This window comes from Myotis yumanensis, unplaced genomic scaffold, assembly GCF_028538775.1.
Source record: "Myotis yumanensis isolate MYYU_CA2020_CCGP unplaced genomic scaffold, mMyoYum1.0.hap1 SCAF_3, whole genome shotgun sequence".
In the NCBI taxonomy this organism is placed as follows: Eukaryota; Metazoa; Chordata; class Mammalia; order Chiroptera; family Vespertilionidae; genus Myotis; species Myotis yumanensis.
The window spans coordinates 966,915-985,168 of NW_027223754.1; the positions used below are offsets into that span (position 1 = coordinate 966,915).

Genomic DNA, 18,254 nt, shown 5'->3' on the forward strand with positions numbered 1-18,254 from the left:
GGACATGTTCCCAGAGCCAAGTTAGCTCCAGCCAAGCTCTCCCTGCAACGCCACGGACACGCCTGTGTCAGGAAGCGAGGACCATGAGGGCCTGGCGGGTGTTCAGACACCCACACGCCTCTTGGCAAGAAAAGTCAGAAGTGAGGAGAGTCCTTCCCCAGAGCGATGAGGCGTTTACGGCTCACAGCAGTGACCGCGTCGCCGGGCCCCGAGCGGGACCCCGTGGGCACCGTGAGTGCGAAGCGCTGGGCAGATGTGGTTGCCCCAGAGCAGGGACAGTGGAGTCCGAGGTGCCTGGCTGCTGGGGGGCCCGGGAGCAGTGCCTGGCACGATGGCGTATGACCGAGCAGGCGTGAGGTCCCGCTGCGGTGCTGCCGTGTGCGTCTCTCTGATTGTGCGTGAGGGCGAATCTTGCTCATAGGCTTCCTGGCTGATTTACCGCCCTTTCGCAATGGGCCGCTCCATCCGGTTCATCACCTGCCCGTTTTTATGGCTGCAATTTTCATCTCTTTTCTTATTGATCTGCGCGGCCCTATCATATGGGAACCTTATTAAAGCGCATCTTCCACGTTTTAAATTGGTCGGGATCCCAGGGGTGAAAGCGGAGGTTCAAGTGGCTGATGGGAGGGAGAGTGATGGATGCTGAGCAGCCCTGTCAGTCCCCCATGGGGCAGGCAGCCTAGAAGGAGGGAGGGCAGGCTGCAGGGGTGAGTGCCCCAGCCACGCAGAGGGCCAGGGGCTGGGGTTGGAGCCAGCAGTCGCTGAGACACACAGGGCTCGGCGGCGCCCCCAGTGGCCCAACAGGGAAGGGGCTGGGCTGTGGATTGCCTGGGCCCTTCCCTGCCCCCCCCCCCCAAGCCTGGTTCTCCTGCCCCCCCCCCGTCCCCTCCCCCCCAGGAAATCCCTGGAAGCCAGGGGCACAGGGCGGAGTGGGGAGCCCTGGGAGGGGCAGCGGCAGGTGGGGAGTGAGCAGAGTGCACGGGGAGGGCAGTGCCAGCACCAGGAGGGTTTTCTTGTCTGAGCTGCTTCATCCTTAGTTTTGTTCACGGCATCTGGATACGCAGAGGTTACGTGCCATGGTCAGTGGTCACCACGAAGAATCTTTCCCTCCCAGCTTCTCGTTTTGATGTTTCACTGATGAGGTCTTTATCAGCATGATCCTACAGAAATATTAATATACTAGAGGCCCGGTGCATGAAATTCATGCATGGGGAGGTGTCCCCCAGCCCGCCTGCACCCTCTCCAATCTGGGACCCCTTGGGGGATGTCCGACTGCCGGTTTAGGCCTGATCCCACAGGGCATCCCTCTCACAATCCAGGACCACTGGTTCCTAACCGCTCACCTGTCTGCCTACCTGATTGCCCCTAACCACTCTGCCTGCTGGCCTGCTCACCCCCAACTGCCCTCCCCTCCTGGCCTGATCACCCCTAACCGCCTCTGCCTCGGCCCTGCCACCATGGCTTTGTCCAGAAGGACGTCCGGAAGGTCTCCCAGAAGGTCTCCCAGTCTAATTAGCATATTACCCTTTTGTTAGTATAGTATAAAGTTTCTAGTACTATCAAAGATGCTTTTTTTCCGGAAAGTTCTTTTGGAGTCCACCTTAACTGGTGTACGTTTCCCCAAAGTCTAGCCAGTTTTTAGACTCACTGTGTAGTCAATGTCCCCGTCTCCACAGGGTGCCCTTTTGGCTGTCCCCTCAGCCCCGCCCACACCTGGGCAGGCACTGACTTGTCTGTGAAAATACCAGGACTGACCCGTGTTTGGTTCCATAGGTTTTAAAACAGGTTTTACACATGTGGGCATAAAATCTCTCTTTTTTAAAAAATAAAATTCTTCCTTTAAAAATAGAAAAAATATATGGCAATACACTCTGAGACCAGACGGGATCACGGTGAGTGTGTGGGCTCACGTGGAAAACGGCCTCCTGGCAGCCCTGCACCCTCATTTACTCAGACCTTCCACGCACTCCTGCATCATCGCACATCCAGGGCCGTGTCTGGCTAGTTTTTAGGCCCTAATTCCCTATGGGGAAGGGGTTGGGGAGAGAGAGGAGGAAAGAAATTAAGAAAGAAAGAAATTGCCCAGCCAGTGGGTCGATGGCTCAGTGGTTGAGCATCGACCATGTAACAAGAGGTCACGGTCTGATTCCTGGTCAGAGCACAGGCCCGGTTGCTGCAGGCTCAGTCCCCAGTGTGTGTGTGTGGGGGGGCGGGGTGCAGGAGGCAATGGATCCATGTTTCTATCTCTCTCTCCCTCCCTCCCTCTCTCTCTAAAATCAATACAAGCATATTTTAAAAAAGAAAGGAAGATCCCTAGCTGCTGTGGCTCAGTGGATAGAGCACCGGCCTGCAGACTGAAGGGTTCCAGGTTAGATTCCGGTCAAGGGCACTTGCCCAGGTTATGGGCTCGATCTCCAGGAGGGGGTGTGCAGGAGGCAGCAGGTCAATGATTCTCTCTCATCGTTGATGTTTCTCTCTCTCTCTCCCCCTCTCCCTTCCTCTCTAAAATCAATAAAATCATATTTAAATAAAAAAAGAAAGAAAGAGGAAGGAAAGGAGGTTAGAAGGGAGGGGAGGAATGGGGCTCCCTTAGGAAGGACAGAGAAACAGATCTGCAAATATTCAGTGAAAACACACGTGATCTTGGCTGAGATGGATGGTCCCTCGTTGTCTAGTGAGGGCAGGATCCAGGAGTCACCTGAGGCCTCCCTGGGAAACCTGAGGGAAGAACAAACCAGCAAACAGAGAAACTCGCTAAGCCACTGGGAAAGCGACAGAAGTCACTCCTGCTCAATGCGACCACAGAATAGAATAACGTAACGGACAGGTCGAGGTGTATCTCTTAGGAACTTTTTCCAGGTCAAGGGAGAGAAGATCCCGCCCAGCCCAGTTGGAGTGGATCTTAGCAGTGGATCACAGCACCCTCCCAGCTTCCTCTCTGTCACATTCGGCCCCGGGGGCTGCCAGGTGAGCAGAAGGGAGCTTTACCATCAGGGGTGCCCTTTCCCGCGGCCACCACCCAGCCCACCCTTCCGTCCAGGAAACCAGTTCCACGTGCAGCGCTCGTGCTGATGGCGGAAGGTGCTGAAGGTGAGGCCACTGGGCCTCAGGTCGGGGTCATGCTGGACCCGCAGGTGGGACTGGTGGCCGCGCCCCGGACTGTCGTGAGCCTAAGATGGAAACCACTTGCGAGGAGCAGCAGTACGTAGACACGGCTCCGACTCATCCTTCTAGGAATCGGCTTTTACCTAAAACGCCGTCACTCACTAGGTATATTCCTCTGCTGAGACATTTATGTGATCGTGTCCAATGTTTCACGTCCAACAGAGCAACACGCAAGATGCACACTGACCCTCAGATTCAAGCTTTAAAACTCCCAAAGCTCGGATGTTCCTCCGGGGCCCGTCCCCGTGCCCTGACCGATCGCGGTCGGTGTGGCCTGTGGCCCACACTGGGATCGGTTTACTTTCTCTGACGGGGAAGCTGTGACAGGACAGGGTGCCCGCGAGCCTCTCGCTGTGAGCGAAGCGCAGCTCCTGACACATCGTGACGGTAAAAGCAGCTCCTGGGGGAACCTCTCCACGCCGCTGCCTGTTGCTGCTGAGCGTTTCGCTGGGAGTCGCGCCGCGGTCTCGTGTGGGTCTCCTGTGACCTGAGTGAGCGAGACGCGTGCTGCCGGGAAACGTCGCCAGGTCCAGGCCTGCTTCCTGGACGGGGAAGAGACTGAACACATTTCAAGAAGAAGAAAAAAATAGAAGCCCCATGTCCTACTCTACAAGCCATCTCCTGTTTGGAAGAAAACCAGATAGGACAGGATTTTTAAAGAACATATTCCAGATGGGATTCAGACTCAGATCAGAGCGGCCCGAGCCTCATGATGGCACTGACGCTAAAGCCGCTGCGTTTTCAATGGCCTCTAAGTGCGACTGTCTTCTCTGAAAGGAAAAACAAATGCCCTCCCAGCCCCCAGCGCCCTGCTCATGGCCCAGAAGGCAAGACGAGGTGTCCCCCTTACAGCCTTGGCAGGGTGGGAGGAGCCTTGGGCAACATATGGGAATATCCGTGAACCTTCCTAGCCAGTGCCTCTGCCGCACCCACCACCATAACCTAAAGCTTTGCAACCAAACCTGTGCATTTTTAAAAATAATGGGATTCTAGGAGTGTTTCCTTTTTCAAACAAAGAAAGATGGAACAATGTCTAAGTGGGTATTGTTTAGCTCCTGGTGGATGGGATCGGGTCATGTTTAAAAGCAAGGTGGTCTCCCGGCCGGTGTTCCCGAGTGGTCAGAGTGTTAGCCCGAGCACCAAAGGGTGTGGATTTGATTCCTGATCAAGAGCACTTATCTGGGTTGCAGGTTCATAAATGGTGTTCCAACAATTCCTGCCAAATGGGGTCTCACTCTGTAGGCACTGCCGACCCTGAATGTGTGTTGCTCACCTATAGCATCTCAGGTGGGACGTGGACCTGCTCACCTATAGCATCTCAGGTGGGAAATGGACCTGCTCACCTACAGCATCTCAGGTGGGAGGTGGACCTGCTCATCTATAGCATCTCAGGTGGGAGGTGGACCTGCTCACCTATAGCATCTCAGGGGGGAAATGGACCTGCTCACCTATAGCATCTCAGGTGGGAGGTGGACCTGCTCACCTACAGCATCTCAGGTGGGAGATGGACCTGCTCACCTATAGCATCTCAGGTGGGAGGTGGACCTGCTCACCTATAGCATCTCAGGGGGGAAATGGACCTGCTCACCTACAGCATCTCAGGTGGGAGGTGGACCTGCTCACCTATAGCATCTCAGGGGGGACATGGACCTGCTCACCTATAGCATCTCAGGTGGGAAATGGACCTGCTCACCTACAGCATCTCAGGTGGGAGGTGGACCTGCTCACCTATAGCATCTCAGGGGGGACATGGACCTGCTCACCTATAGCATCTCAGGTGGGAAATGGACCTGCTCACCTACAGCATCTCAGGTGGGAGGTGGACCTGCTCACCTATAGCATCTCAGGGGGGACATGGACCTGCTCACCTATAGCATCTCAGGTGGGAAATGGACCTGCTCACCTATAGCATCTCAGGTGGGAGGTGGACCTGCTCACCTATAGCATCTCAGGGGGGACATGGACCTGCTCACCTATAGCATCTCAGGTGGGAGGTGGACCTGCTCACCTATAGCATCTCAGGTGGGAGGTGGACCTGCTCACCTATAGCATCTCAGGGGGGAGGTGGACCTGCTCAGCTATAGCATCTCAGGTGGGACATGGACCTGCTCACCTATAGCATCTCAGGTGGGAGGTGGACCTGCTCACCTATAGCATCTCAGGGGGGACATGGACCTGCTCACCTACAGCATCTCAGGTGGGAAATGGACCTGCTCACCTATAGCATCTCAGGGGGGAGGTGGACTTGCTGATTAGCAATAACATGTTAACTTTGTGCATGAAAAGCTCTGCGTTTGATTGGCTTAATGGCCATTCCTATCAATGTCTGAGGGCCGCCCCTGTAATCAGAGCAAATGAGCAGCTTCCAGGTGGCCACCATGTGGGCCTCACACTCGGGCCAATCCCTTCTCATCTGAAGTCCTTGTTCTCCTTCAAAAGAGAAAAAAAATCAGATTTTTTAAAGCATCTTTTGTTGGTAAAAATCCACATATGGTCCTTTGTCCTTTTTCTGAAATCAAAATATGTATATCCTCACACTTGTTGGGGGGTGTGTGTGTTCATCGAACAAAGGGCTTATGTGTTTTCTAGGTTCAGCTGGTGGACCGTGTGGGAGTGCACGGAGGCAGGGACCCGGTCACCAGGATTAGCCAGCAATCATGTAGTCAGAGTCTCTGCACTTTCATTTTTTTGTTTGAAATTAACTAGAGAGAAGGATGAGATTCTCATCTGCAAAAGCATGAGTCAGGGAAGAGCTCCCCTGTGCAAAAACCACAGTAAAAATAGCTGCACCCGAGCGTATTTTAACATCTACAGGAGCACGAGAGGTAGGTGTTTCTCAGCTCGCGGGTGCAAAGCTGAGGCGGCTTAGAATATACGGACGATGTAATTATAGACAGAAATCTCCAGTTCCAGCCCTCGGATGAGATTTCTCTAAACCAGAAATGTTCAAAATGCTGTGAGCCAGGAAGAGGGGACTTTTGGGAAGCCGTGGCCTCCTTGGTGCTGCTGTGGTGCAGAGCGATGGGTGTTGGTGGCTCCACTGAGGACGTGGGAGCCCAGTGCGGAGGCGAGAGTGGGCACGCTGGACTCCCGGGATCAGAGTCGCCTTTGCCATAGTTTGTACGTTTTCTTAAAAAGCTGGTGTGTTGTTTTTTTATTGGTAGTTTGTTTTTATTAAGAATTTACTTTTAGTCTGGCCGGCGTGGCTCAGTGGCTGAGCGTCAACCTATGAACCAGGAGGTCACAGTTCGTTTCCCGGTCAGGGCACATGCCCGGGTTGTGGGCTCAGTCCCCAGTGTGGGGCGTGCAGGAGGCAGCCGATCTATGATTCTCTCTCATCATGGATGTTTCTCTCTCTCTCCCCCTCTCCCTTCCTCTCTGAAATCAATAAAAATGTATTAAATAAAAGACAGGGCATGGTGGTCAGTTGTGCAGTGAGTCTAGGCCTCCAGTAAACGTTCACGAGCTGTAGTTCACAGGTGCCTCGTTGGGGGTGGACACGTCCCGGGAGGTGGACACACGCAGGCCCAGTGCGGTCTCAGCGCCAATGACTTTTGCATCCTTGTTGCCAACACAGAGGAGAAACAGTTTTCTGATTAAAACGCAAGCGCTGCCCTGACTGGTTTGGCTCAGTGGACGGAGTGTCGGCCTGCGGACTGGAGGGTCCCAGGTTTGATTCCGGTCAAGGGCATGTGCCTTGGTTGCGGGCACATCCCCAGTGGGGAGTGTGCAGGAGGCAGCTGATCCATGTTTCTCTCTCATCGATGTTTCTGACTCTCTATCCCTCTCCCTTCCTCTCTGTAAAAAAATCAATAAAATATCTTTTAAAAAAATAAAAGTAAATAAAACGCAAGCGCTTCCTGCACACCTGCATGGGACGCGGGTATATTTACTTTCTTATTGAAAATAAAGAGCAAAGCACTAGCCGAAGGGATGCGTGGGGGGAGCCATATCCCCGAGCTGCTGGGGTGAAGTTGGCGGACTCCTCCGCCTTCCTGCCTGGAACCCCGGGTCCGCGCTGCCCAGATTCCGGCATCACAAACTCCAAGGAGCAGGATTATTTGTGTTTGCTCTTTGCTTGTCTACACTCATGTCTGGGCGTTCCCAGCGATGGGTGCGCAGTGGAGACTATGAACCTCTCGGCCCGCTCCCGGGACACCCACAGGCTGCAGGCCGCGCCCCATGTCGCCCGTGTTCCCCCCAAAATGAACCTGAGGCCCCGGGTTCTGACTTGACCCTGGAGCGGTGTGCCCATGCTCTGCGTGCCCGGCGCAGGGGAAAGAACATTGTCTGTGCGCCCTGCCTGCACCTTCGGGGAGCGCTGTCTTTCGTCTTGAGTCCAGGAAGTACCCCAAGCCCCTTGGGCAGGCACACTCTACTTTTTATGGAATAACAGCGATGGGCCCTGGAACCATCGCAAAGGCAGCGCCCTGAAGTCCACTGTGCGTGGAAGGGAGGCAAGTGATGTCGGGAACCGGGAGCTGGGCGCTCGGGGGTGAAGATATTAAGGAGCCGATGGGCGTGTGTCGGCCACCCCTGGGGGAGGGGTTGTGACCTCCTGGGAAGGTTCTGGAAGTCTAGAGGGTTAGCACGGTTTGGGAAATCACACGCCCTTGACAGCGACCTCGTCTGCGCGCCTTGGGCCAGCCCTTGGGGTGTTGGTTAGGAATGGCGCCCGGGTAGGGTGTCTGCACCCACCACACCCGCGTACAGATGTGCTCCGAGCAGGGAGAGCAGCCTTCTGGTGCTTAAAGCTCACAAGGAAACCTGTTTCTTCAGGTAGCGTGACACTTACAGGCCTTGTCTTTTCTCAAGTGCATCTGGACTTCGTAGCAGCCCCTGGTACGTGGGATTGTCCATGATGACATCAGCTCTGCCACAGACGTAGCTCAGATAGAGGGCCCAGGATCCCCGAGAGTCCGGGGGGGTGGGGGAGGGGGACACCCAGCCCGCAGCCATGTGAGGCCGCCCGATCATGTGGCCTGGCCCTGCCAAGGCATTCGCACGCGTTAATCAGCGCCTGGCCCAGTCGAGCGGGCTCACTTTTAAGTGGATAAATGTGCGTGGCCTGAGGACGATGCTCTAAATCTCCACGTGGCCCTTGTGAGAAGAGAGGTCCCACCGCCCTGGGCCAGCCACAGCGAGCCTTTCCTCCAAGGGAGGTGTGGCCGGCCGGTCTAGACCTCCAAGCGGTTCCGGTGGTGCTGCCCTGGAGGTTCTGGGACCCAGACGGGCCCGGTTCCCCTGAAGGCCCCTGCTCAGTCCTGTTGCAGAGCTGCCTGCACCCGGGGCCCAGCCGCCAGAGCTCCTGAGGAAAGCGTCCCTGACGTGAGATTCTGGTTTGCTCGGGGCCTGCCCCCTGCGCCCGAGGGTGCCCGTCCTCACAGGACGTAGATGGGACTCCAGGGATCCCGCAGAAACTCCAGGTGTTCCCGGGGCTCCAGGGGCGCCAAGAGGCATCGATCAAAAGGGACTAAAACACACACAAAAAACAGCAACAACAGAATCAGGGTTTTTAGCAAAATAATGAAAAGGCTGAAGTCTTGGAGGCCAGACACAGCGCCGTGGGATGGCTCTGGGCTTTGTGTGCAAAAGCAGCCGCCACCCAGCATGTCAAGCCTCGATCCAGGTGCTTCCCTAAGACGGCAAATGCGAACGTTACTTCCCATTAGTGATTTCAACAGCGTGAGGGTCACTTCATAATAGCAGGCTGATGTTCACTGCATTTAAACATATTTTATGTTTTGTTCTATTTAAAGAGAGGGAGAGCGGGGGAGGGAGAGGGAGAGAAACACTGAGCAAACATGGAGCGGCTGCCTCCTGCACGCCCCCCTCCCCCTCCCCCCGCCCCCCCGCCCCCAGGACCGAGCTCACTGGGAACGGAATGGGACTGGCAGCCTTCGGAGCATGGGATGACGCCCAACCACCTGAGCCCCGGCCAGGCTCGTCCAGTGCAGCCCTGTGTGCATTTACAGGTAGTTACGGCGTCCATGGCACAGCACCAGTACCCCCATGGTGGCCGCTGGGGGCTCAGCCATTCCCGATTGGCAGCCACACCGTTACCTGCTCTTTGCCGCTGACATCCGTTCAGGACGGACTTGAAATGCAGGCCGTTTTCTCCTTCAAGAGGCATTTATGGAAACGCCTGCCCCGTGGCCACTGACACGGCTTTCTCCAGCCCCTGGATCTCCAGGTGCCTCTCTGTCTCCGAGTGCCGGCCCGTCCCTGACTCCCCCCCACCCCCCAACCCCAGCCCCAGCTGGCTCCTTCCTCCCAGAATCCGAGGTCTGACCGCTCCTTTCCAGGAAGATCACGTCCTTAGAGTCTCAGGGCTTGAGGCATTGAGGTTCCTCATGGGGTTGCCTGGCTCCCTTCTCCCCGTCCTGTTGAATGCTGGGTATTGGCTAGAACTGTGTTTGCCAACCCAGAGTGGCTGTGCGGTTTGCCTCTCTCTCTCTCTTTCTCTCTCTCTCTCTCTCTCTCTCTCTCTTCCTGTGCCTCTGTTACTCATTCTGTGCTGCCTTAGAGGAAAGGGATATTGTCCCACCAAATTCTTAGGACTTCTGGTGGATTCCCAACACCCACTCTACAAGGGGGTGGACAGAATAGGGACGGTGTGGTGTCTCCTGGGAGGGAACCTGCGTGTCCCTTGGGTCACGTCACACCCCACCTTCCTTCAGAATCTGCCCTCTTATACCGTCTCAAGGAAACTTGAGAAAAATTAGAGTGTTATCTAAAGTGTTCTTTTAATTAACACTGATTAGCTAGCTGTGAAATTGCATCTGATGTCTGCGTGTTTCTATCGTTCATAAAGCGCTTCTCATCCGAAATTCTTGATCCTCCAGGCAGAGACCTCTGGGGTCCTGCAGTCACACCCAAGCGTGTGTCTGCTTCATGCCCTCCTGTTGCATGATTTTATTTCTGACCAAATGCAGGAGGAAAATGGAGATGAGCAGCAGGTAGTGGTGTGACCTGTGGAAGCACTTAGACCCTTGGCTTCTTGTTCTGTTATTCATGACATTCAGAAACTCCAAACACACTGTCGCTAGTAACATCTTTGTTTAAAATTGCAGTGACTCCTTCATCTCTGTTCTGGGACATGAGACCTTATTCCCCTCGAGGTTTTATATTTGTGTGGATTTAACCTCCCTGTTCTCCTCTGGTTTCTCTTCACGTTCTCTCTTTCCTGACGTAGTTACGTGTCCCCACGTTGGAAAAGCAGTGACGTTCCAGCACGTGAAGAGAATAACGGGAACACCATGGCAGGGTTTCCCTGGGCTGACGGTGTCTGCACGTACGGTTTTAATTCTTCCTCCTGCTCATTCTCGTGTATGAAGACATCTCACAGACCTTGATGTATATACTCACTTAACTCCCAGCCTTATAGTTTACATTTGTTTCGTATTTCTTATATATATCTTCCTAGGGAGAAGGTATTTTTGAATTATTTTAAGTTATTTGCTATATGCAAATAAATCTCCAACCTGTCGCCCTAAATGGCGTTAGTTGATTGCTGTTACTAACATGATTAATTTCTACTTCTCTGCTGATCTTTCTGTATCAAGCCTGTGTTGAATGATGTTACGGCTTTCTGCTCTCGCCCACTCTCTTTGCTGAGCTGTTTGAGCGCTTGCCTCGTAGACTCGGTTACTGTAACTCACCCAGAAAACCAGCGCCCCAGTGGCCATGTTACTTTTCCTAACAAACGCTCAGTGTTTGAAAGGAAAACACAGTTCCTATTGGGCGGCTCAGCGGAGGCGGGCACGCAGGCTTTTCTAACAGCCGTAGATGCAGTCAGGATCCTTATTGTTGTTTTGTATGTTTTGAATGTGTTGAGTTTCTGTATTGGGAATCATGGCATCGCTGCAGGTTAATTGTACTGATTCCATCATGAATATTGTCCCGTCAGTATTTGGAGGAGAGGGTGGTGCCCACATGCGAGGGTCCGTACACACCCATGCGTTAAGGAGGGCTATACAATAGCCGTTCGGTGCCAGTGCACTGAGCGCGAAGCCAGCGGCAGGAAGGCTCATCAATGAACCCTTGGTTCCCACTGGTGTGGGCCACAAAGGGCGTCAGTGTGAACGCAGAAGTGACTTGCTTTCCGTGGAATCAAGAAAACGGTGCGGAAGCGGCCCCACAGGCGTCTCTATCCGGGAACAGAGGGTGTCTGTGCGGCCGCCCAGCCCCCCGAGGGGCCGGCATCAGGGAGCCACTGTTCCCGGGACAACGGGCGGCTGTGGGGATGCGGGGCGGCCACGGACTCCCTGGGACCCAAACACACCAGTTCGCTCCGAGGCAGGGCTTCCCATGACCGCGTCGCTGACAGTGCGCTGTGGGTTTCTCAGCCGCCAGCCAGCGCTAGCGATGCCGACACATGCACCTCCGAACACTAAACGTTTTCTGTGCTCACAGTGTGGGGGTGGAGTTTTTTTAAGGAAAAATAAAAACACAACACATTTTTTTTACTTTATCTATTGTCAAATCTGGATTTATAATCCAGCCTTCATTGGGTGAGTCCCGACTAGCCATGTGTCAGATCCACAGACTCGCTTCAGAAACAGTGTCACCCCAACTCACGGAGTGCGGGCATCCACACCAGGGGGGCTGGCATCCTTCCCAGGGGACCCCGCGGCCCACAGCAGAGACCTAACAAGGCCTGAAAGCCCCCCCCTCCCAACTCCGACGCCCAAACACGTTCGATTCGGGGACAGCCTCTTCCATAGACACTTTTTTGTTTTGATGGTTTCTTTCCTGCTCCTGCACAGCCTGTGTCCTTTCATGTTCTCTATTATGAAAATATGTAGTAAGGAAAGTTTTCCATATTAAAACATTCTTTAAGGCTTCGCAGTGCACTTTCTTCAGTGACGTGTGTGCTGGTGGCAATAGCCCCTAGGCAGCGTGGACAGAGTTTGCACATGTAGTGAGATCCCTGCTCTGCTCAGGGCTCCTGACGGAGTTTGATATTTATTGTAATCAAAATAGCTCGTCATGTCCCCAGATATCTTCGGTAAAGTTCACATCTTGGAAGCAGCCCGGCCAGGGTGGCTCAGTGGTTGAGCGTCAACCTATGAACCAGGAGGTCATGGTTTGATTCCTGGTCAGGGCACATGCCCGGTTTGCAGGCTCGATCCCCAGTGTGGGGTGTGCAGGAGGCAGCCGATCAGTGATTCTGTCTCATCATGGATGTTTCTATCTCCCTCTCTCTTCTTCTCTAAGGCTGCAGGTGAAAAATAAATAAATCTGTCAGTTTATAGGTTGCATGGTGTAAGATTTTAAATAATTGGAGAATAAACATACTTAGTCATTTTGAGATTAAAGTATTTTTGTTGATATTTGTGTTAAGATATTGAGTCAGTATCAGTTATTGCCAAGGAGGGACAGTACTCCAGACCTAGCGGATATTAAATGAAAAATATCTGGAAAAATTGACATAATTTAATCAAAAAAGAACATTACTTTTTTCTTTAGAGGCCATTATATATGTGAAATTTCTTTATTCGTTTTTATTTAATTTATGTCATATTTATTTTTCATTGTTAAAATTAAATACGGATACTTCAGCCCCAGCTGGTTTGGCTCAGTGGATAGAATGTCGACCTGCGGACTGAAGGGTCCCAGGTTCGATTCCCGTCAAGGGCACATGCCCAGGTTGTGGGTTCGATCCCCAGTAGGGGGCGTGCAGGAAGCAACTGATCAATTATTCTCTCTTATCATTGATGTTCTATCTCTCTCTCTCTCCCTCTTCCTTCCTCTCTGAAATCAATATAAAAAATATAGATACTGCATTTTCTTTATTAAAAATATCATATGTAACCTAAAATATAGGTGAGTGTGCCACACAATTAAAAATCTGTTTTGGGGTTTTAGCAGGAATTAAATCACGAAGTACATGTGCTGGTCAGTGTGGTTCCTGGTACCTCTCCACAGAACAGTGAAGTTATGAGGACTTCTTGTGTTTTCTGTTGCTGATTATTTAATTTTTTGTTTCGTTTTGTTTGTGTTAATCCTCTCCCAAGGATTTTTTTTTTTTTGGCTATTGATTTTTAGACAGAGTGGAAGGGAGGGGAGGAGAGAGAGACAGCCATGTGAGAGAGAACATTAAAACATGGTCCTGCACACTCCCCTCCTGGAGCCGGGGATAGAACCTGCTCCCCAGGCACATGCCCTTGACTGGGAATTGGACCCACAACCCTTCAGTACTTCGACCATGACTCTAACCACTGAGCAACACCCGCCAGGGCAGGACTTGTAGTCTTTGTAGCCATCGTTTCAAATGACTGAACATGCTGTCCTGGCACGTGTTATGCATGTGCTGTACTGCATGTCTGTGGGAGACATGTGCACAAATGATACGCTCTCCTCACGCCCCTGTCACCCAGGTCAGAAGGAAATAGGCATTAGTTATAATGTTGTTAAAGTTAATAGGACCATTGGTGTCGCTCAGTGGTTGAGCGTTGACCCATAAACCTGGAGGTCAAGGCTTGATTCCCAGTCAGGGCACCTGCCCACTTGAGACCTCGATCCCATGTGGGGTGTGTAGGAGGCAGCCGATCCATGATTCTCTCTCATCATTGATGTTTCTCTCTCTCTCTCCCTCTCCCTTCCTCTCTCTGAAATAAAAATATATATATATTAGAAAACACAACGGTGGTCACTGTTTCAGGAAATACTCTCAGACTCCAAGAACATGAGGAAGTGGAGTCAGGGAGTTCCCCGCACAGGGAGAGGCGCCGTGGCTCTCAGGTGTAACTGTTCCTCATCTCGCATCACGTGCTGGGTGAGGGGAGGGCGCCAGACTTCCCACTCTGCTCAGCCTTTCATTTGACTGGGATAATCCGCAGCATCGTCAGGGCCCTCGCGTCCCCGCGCTCCGTCCCTCACTGCACACATGTTCCAAGGGTCCCCAGGGCTTCCCTTCGGCTGGAAAGCACCTGGCAGCAAACTAGACCTTCTGCGTGAATCGGGGATGTTCGCTCCCTGCGGCTCCCGGGACGGCGCTCCTCGGTGAGAATGCTCATTTCAAATCACACTTTGATTCCAGACTTTGCAGGGAAATCCAGGTGTCCCTGTAATAGGCAGGGAATTTCCCACAATATAGCCCAAAGCTTGGTATTCTTCTTTTCTTTCTTTAAAAACTATTCATATATATATTTCAGAGAAGAAGGGAGAGGGAGGGAGAGAGAGAGAGAAACATCAATGAGGAGAGAGAATCATTAATTGGCCGCCCCGCCCTGGGGACCGAGCTGCACCCGGGCCTGTGCCCTGACTGAGAATTGAACTGTGACCTCCTGGTTCCTAGCGATGCTCAACCACTGAGCCGCACCGGCCAGGCCAGGCTTGGTATTCACCTGAATCAGCTCACCTGTCACCAGCTAGACCAGGGCTTCGTGCAGGTGTCGTGTGGCCGGGTGGTTGGGTGAGAGGGTGGATGTGCAGGGCGTCTTCTCTTCGGTCCTGGCCGTGCCTCCAGCTCTCGGCACGATCGTAGTCTGAGCAGCAGATGCCGGGCGTCGGTCCGCTCCCTGTGAGGCGGGGTCCCCCGAGGAAGTCTGAGGAGCCTGCCCCAGGCACCGGTCGGCCTGCGTTCGCCGGGCAGAATCCGTCTGAGAGCCGTGCAGTGTACAGTGTGCAGAGTTGGGCCCGTCCATCTTCCTGGTGCTCACAGAGTCCTGAGAGAGGCGTCGATCAACAAGATAAATACCAGCTGGATGTCCAGGCCCTGCCATAGGTCACCTGGGAGCTAATGTGCAAGGGGAGGCCTCAGCCAAGTCAGCGGGCAGGTGGGGACGGTGTAGGCGGCACACAGAAGCGCCTGCAGGGGCCAGGCCCTGTCCCGGGGGTGCAGGGACCCCACCCTGTGCCAGGTCCATGGGGCACATGTTCCCAGGTCCGATGGTATGGGTCAGCGGGAGTGGGTGGTGTTTGCCAGGCATGGAATGCTCTGCAAATGGAGCACACGGTCCTATCGGGATTCCGGGAACCTCTGACTCCAGAAGGAATCAACAGATGTATGGAGGAAGGAACATGCTCCCCACAGGTGCCATTGAGGGGCTCCTGAGGGCTTTCGTGGGGAGCGTGGCAGCGTGGCCTGGTGTGGAGTGGGGAGCAGGAAATGAATGGGAAAGCGGACGGAGGTGGCAGGTGCGGAGGTGGGGCGGGGGGCGGGGGCCCCGGGAGGCTGTCGGGGGCAGAAAGGACCCAGGAGTCCCCTCTGCACAAAGTGAGGGGCGTTCCCGTGCACGTTGGGTTTCTGGAGTAAATAACATGTTTTTAAAATCGCAGTGAACACATCATGGGAAGTCAGACGTTGAATAAAGAAGTGGAAGCTGAGGGGCAGATATTCTTTAAGAGAACAAGTGGGTCACGAGGAGACGTCCTTGCTCATGTAGACGCTGGCCGTGACCGTGACTGTGTGCCCGCCGCCGCCGGAAGCAGCCCTGGGGCAGCCCACGCCTGGGTGTCCTGGGGGAGGGGCAGACTCCGCGCTGCGCCCCCGTCTGTGGGCCGAGACTCCGATGCGAATCGATGGTCATGGTCGGACAGCTCTGTCCTCCGGTTGACCTTCCTGGGCCCGTTGCCTCTCAGCCAGGGAGTGACGGTCACACGCCTCCTCGGCTTCTGCAGATTCACGGTTGCACTTGGCCACAGTAGATGGTGGTGAAGTCGCTCTTTCACTATATTTAGAAATAAAATATTCTAGGTGGTCCCATGTAACGTTCCAATATCAATTCATAGACATTGGTGTTTCATAAAGGAGCTTCTAGAGTATTCTAGAGAGTAACTCTGCGTACAGTGGACCCCAAGATGCCAAATGCAGAAGCCCTTCCCTTAATACAGTGGTTCTCAACCTGTGGGTCGTGACCCCTTTGGGGATTGAACGACCCTTTCACAGGGGTCGCCTAAGACCATCGGAAAACACATATATAATTACATATTGTTTTTGTGATTAATCACTATGCTTTAATTAGTAACAGTGAAATTTGGGGTCACCACAACATGAGGAACTGTATTAAAGGGTCGCGGCATTAGGAAGGTTGAGAACCACTGACTTAATAGAAATGCTCACTGTTCACTGTCTTCATGGTTGCTAGCAAGCATGTCGCCGACTAGTCCCAGCGACGAAGGGTCCCCCAGGCCCGGTGCGGGGCATTGGGACATGTGGAAGCCACTTGCCCGAGCCCTTTACCCGCATCATTTGCTTCTTCTTATCTGTCAGCCCCTGTGGCGTGTGATGCTGTTACCCTCCTCCTAACACGCTGGAATCCCGAGGTGAGGGGAACGGCCAAGGGCACAGAACAAGCCAGGCTATTAACCGTTTGGCCTCCGGGCGTCTGAACATATATGTGCACTGGCTCTGTTCATAGCCTCACGCGCTGGGTCTGCCAAATGCATTCTCCACAGGAAATAATAACATAGCCACAAATGAACCATGTACGTAATTTCCAGTAAGAGATGGGAAATCAGAAACCTGTCATTGTGGCTAGAATGGGGGGGGGGCGGTCACAAAATCAGGGACGGAGCCCATCCCTTTGCTCCCCGCCCTTCCCCGTGAATAAGGACTGTGCACACCCTGCTGGTCTATCAGCCTCTCGCTGACCATGGGCTGAGGCCAGACAGAGAGTCCTGTCGGCACGCCCAGGACGCAGGCGGAGGGCCGCCCTGGGCAGCCACACCTCTCCCTCCCGCAGGCTGGGGGCTCCCCGGCAGACACCCCAATCTCCACGCTGAGAAGAGCAGACAAACAGAGCAAAGAGAACGACCATTTTCCTTCTGTGTTCCAACAGCCGTGGGCCAGGCCCCGCGCCAGGCAAGGCCGTGGCTGCAACTGTACCTGCTCCTTGCCCTTTTGGAAAGTAACCATGTGCTTCTTCGTCACCTGCGTGTGCACTTAGACATGCTCATTCGCATCAAGACGTGAGGAGGGCATTTCTCTTAAAAACTAAGCCATGTGAGCTTGGAAGAGTTACACCATTTATTCAGATTCCATTTGTCTCGTTTGTAACATGAAGAATTTACTCACTCCTAGGTACCCAAAGCCTAGAAGCAATCACACGTAGTTGGCCCTTAGACATCTGTTGAATGAGTGATGATGCACTGAAGCCTTTTTAATGATCACTGTGTGGTTCTGTTTCATAAAACTGTTTAAGCAGTAGAATATTTCTGGAGAATGTGTTTATGAATAGAATAGCCCTCTTAGGAATAATAAAGAAAATAAGAAAGATGAAGGCATTCCTTTCTCACATACGGCTCTGGGCATTCTCCAAGCCGTGTTAACCTCACATCCCACCAGAGCAACTGACGGACGCTGAGCCCACACCTCTGCTGTGGGGGCCTCACGGTCCATCGGATGCTTAGTCTGCGAGAGTCCCTGTGAAACGAGTAAACACTGTTCATCAGAAACATGGAGATAAGAACTCATGTCCTGGCTGAGGTCTGCGCGTGGTGAATGAGTAGTAACCGGGCTGAGACATGTTGTTACAGGAATTGTCACCCGGTGTCTGTAAGAATGAACTACGTAACCGCAGGTAAATATCCAAGATGGGTACTCTGACCTGCTACTGTTCTTTCTAGTCCTGGCCAACACCTGTCTGTTGCTAGGCAACCAGGGAGCACCAGTGGACACCGCGTCCGGCCGACAGGACCAACACAGCATCATCCTACATTTTAACGAAACCGAATCGGGTGTCAGATATTGAATTGTCTTCAGGAAAAATTGTTTTTTTCTGTGTTTTTTGAAGCTGTTTTTCAGATAGCTTCAAAATATTAAGATAAAGATGGATACATGCTTTTATACATTGCTTAGCATTCATTCAAATATACATTAAATGTTTTACTTTAAATACTATTAAATATTTCAAGAAATAGATGTTGAGAGCTTGTTTTTTTTAAAACTACCTTTGCGTTTGATCACATAACATGTTTTTATTTTTAATTTTTTCATCTTTATTGTTGAAAGTATTACATATGCCCCTTCCTTCCCCCACTGCCCCCCTCTAGCCTGCCCCCGCCCCCCTCAGGCTCTCACCACCCTATTGTCTGTGTCCATGGGTCATGCACAGACGCAGAAACGGTCTTTGGTTGGCTAC

General features: G+C 52.9%; 1 protein-coding gene across 1 annotated transcript in view; it reads left to right on the forward strand.

The window, feature by feature from the left end:
- Nucleotides 1-331: 331 nt before the first annotated feature.
- CSMD1 (CUB and Sushi multiple domains 1) overlaps nt 332-18,254 on the forward strand; it is a 741,603-nt gene continuing 723,680 nt past the window's right edge. The window contains exon 1 of the mRNA XM_070407812.1: nt 332-398. Coding sequence (XP_070263913.1) covers nt 332-398 — 67 coding nt within the window. The remainder of the gene's footprint in view (nt 399-18,254) is intronic.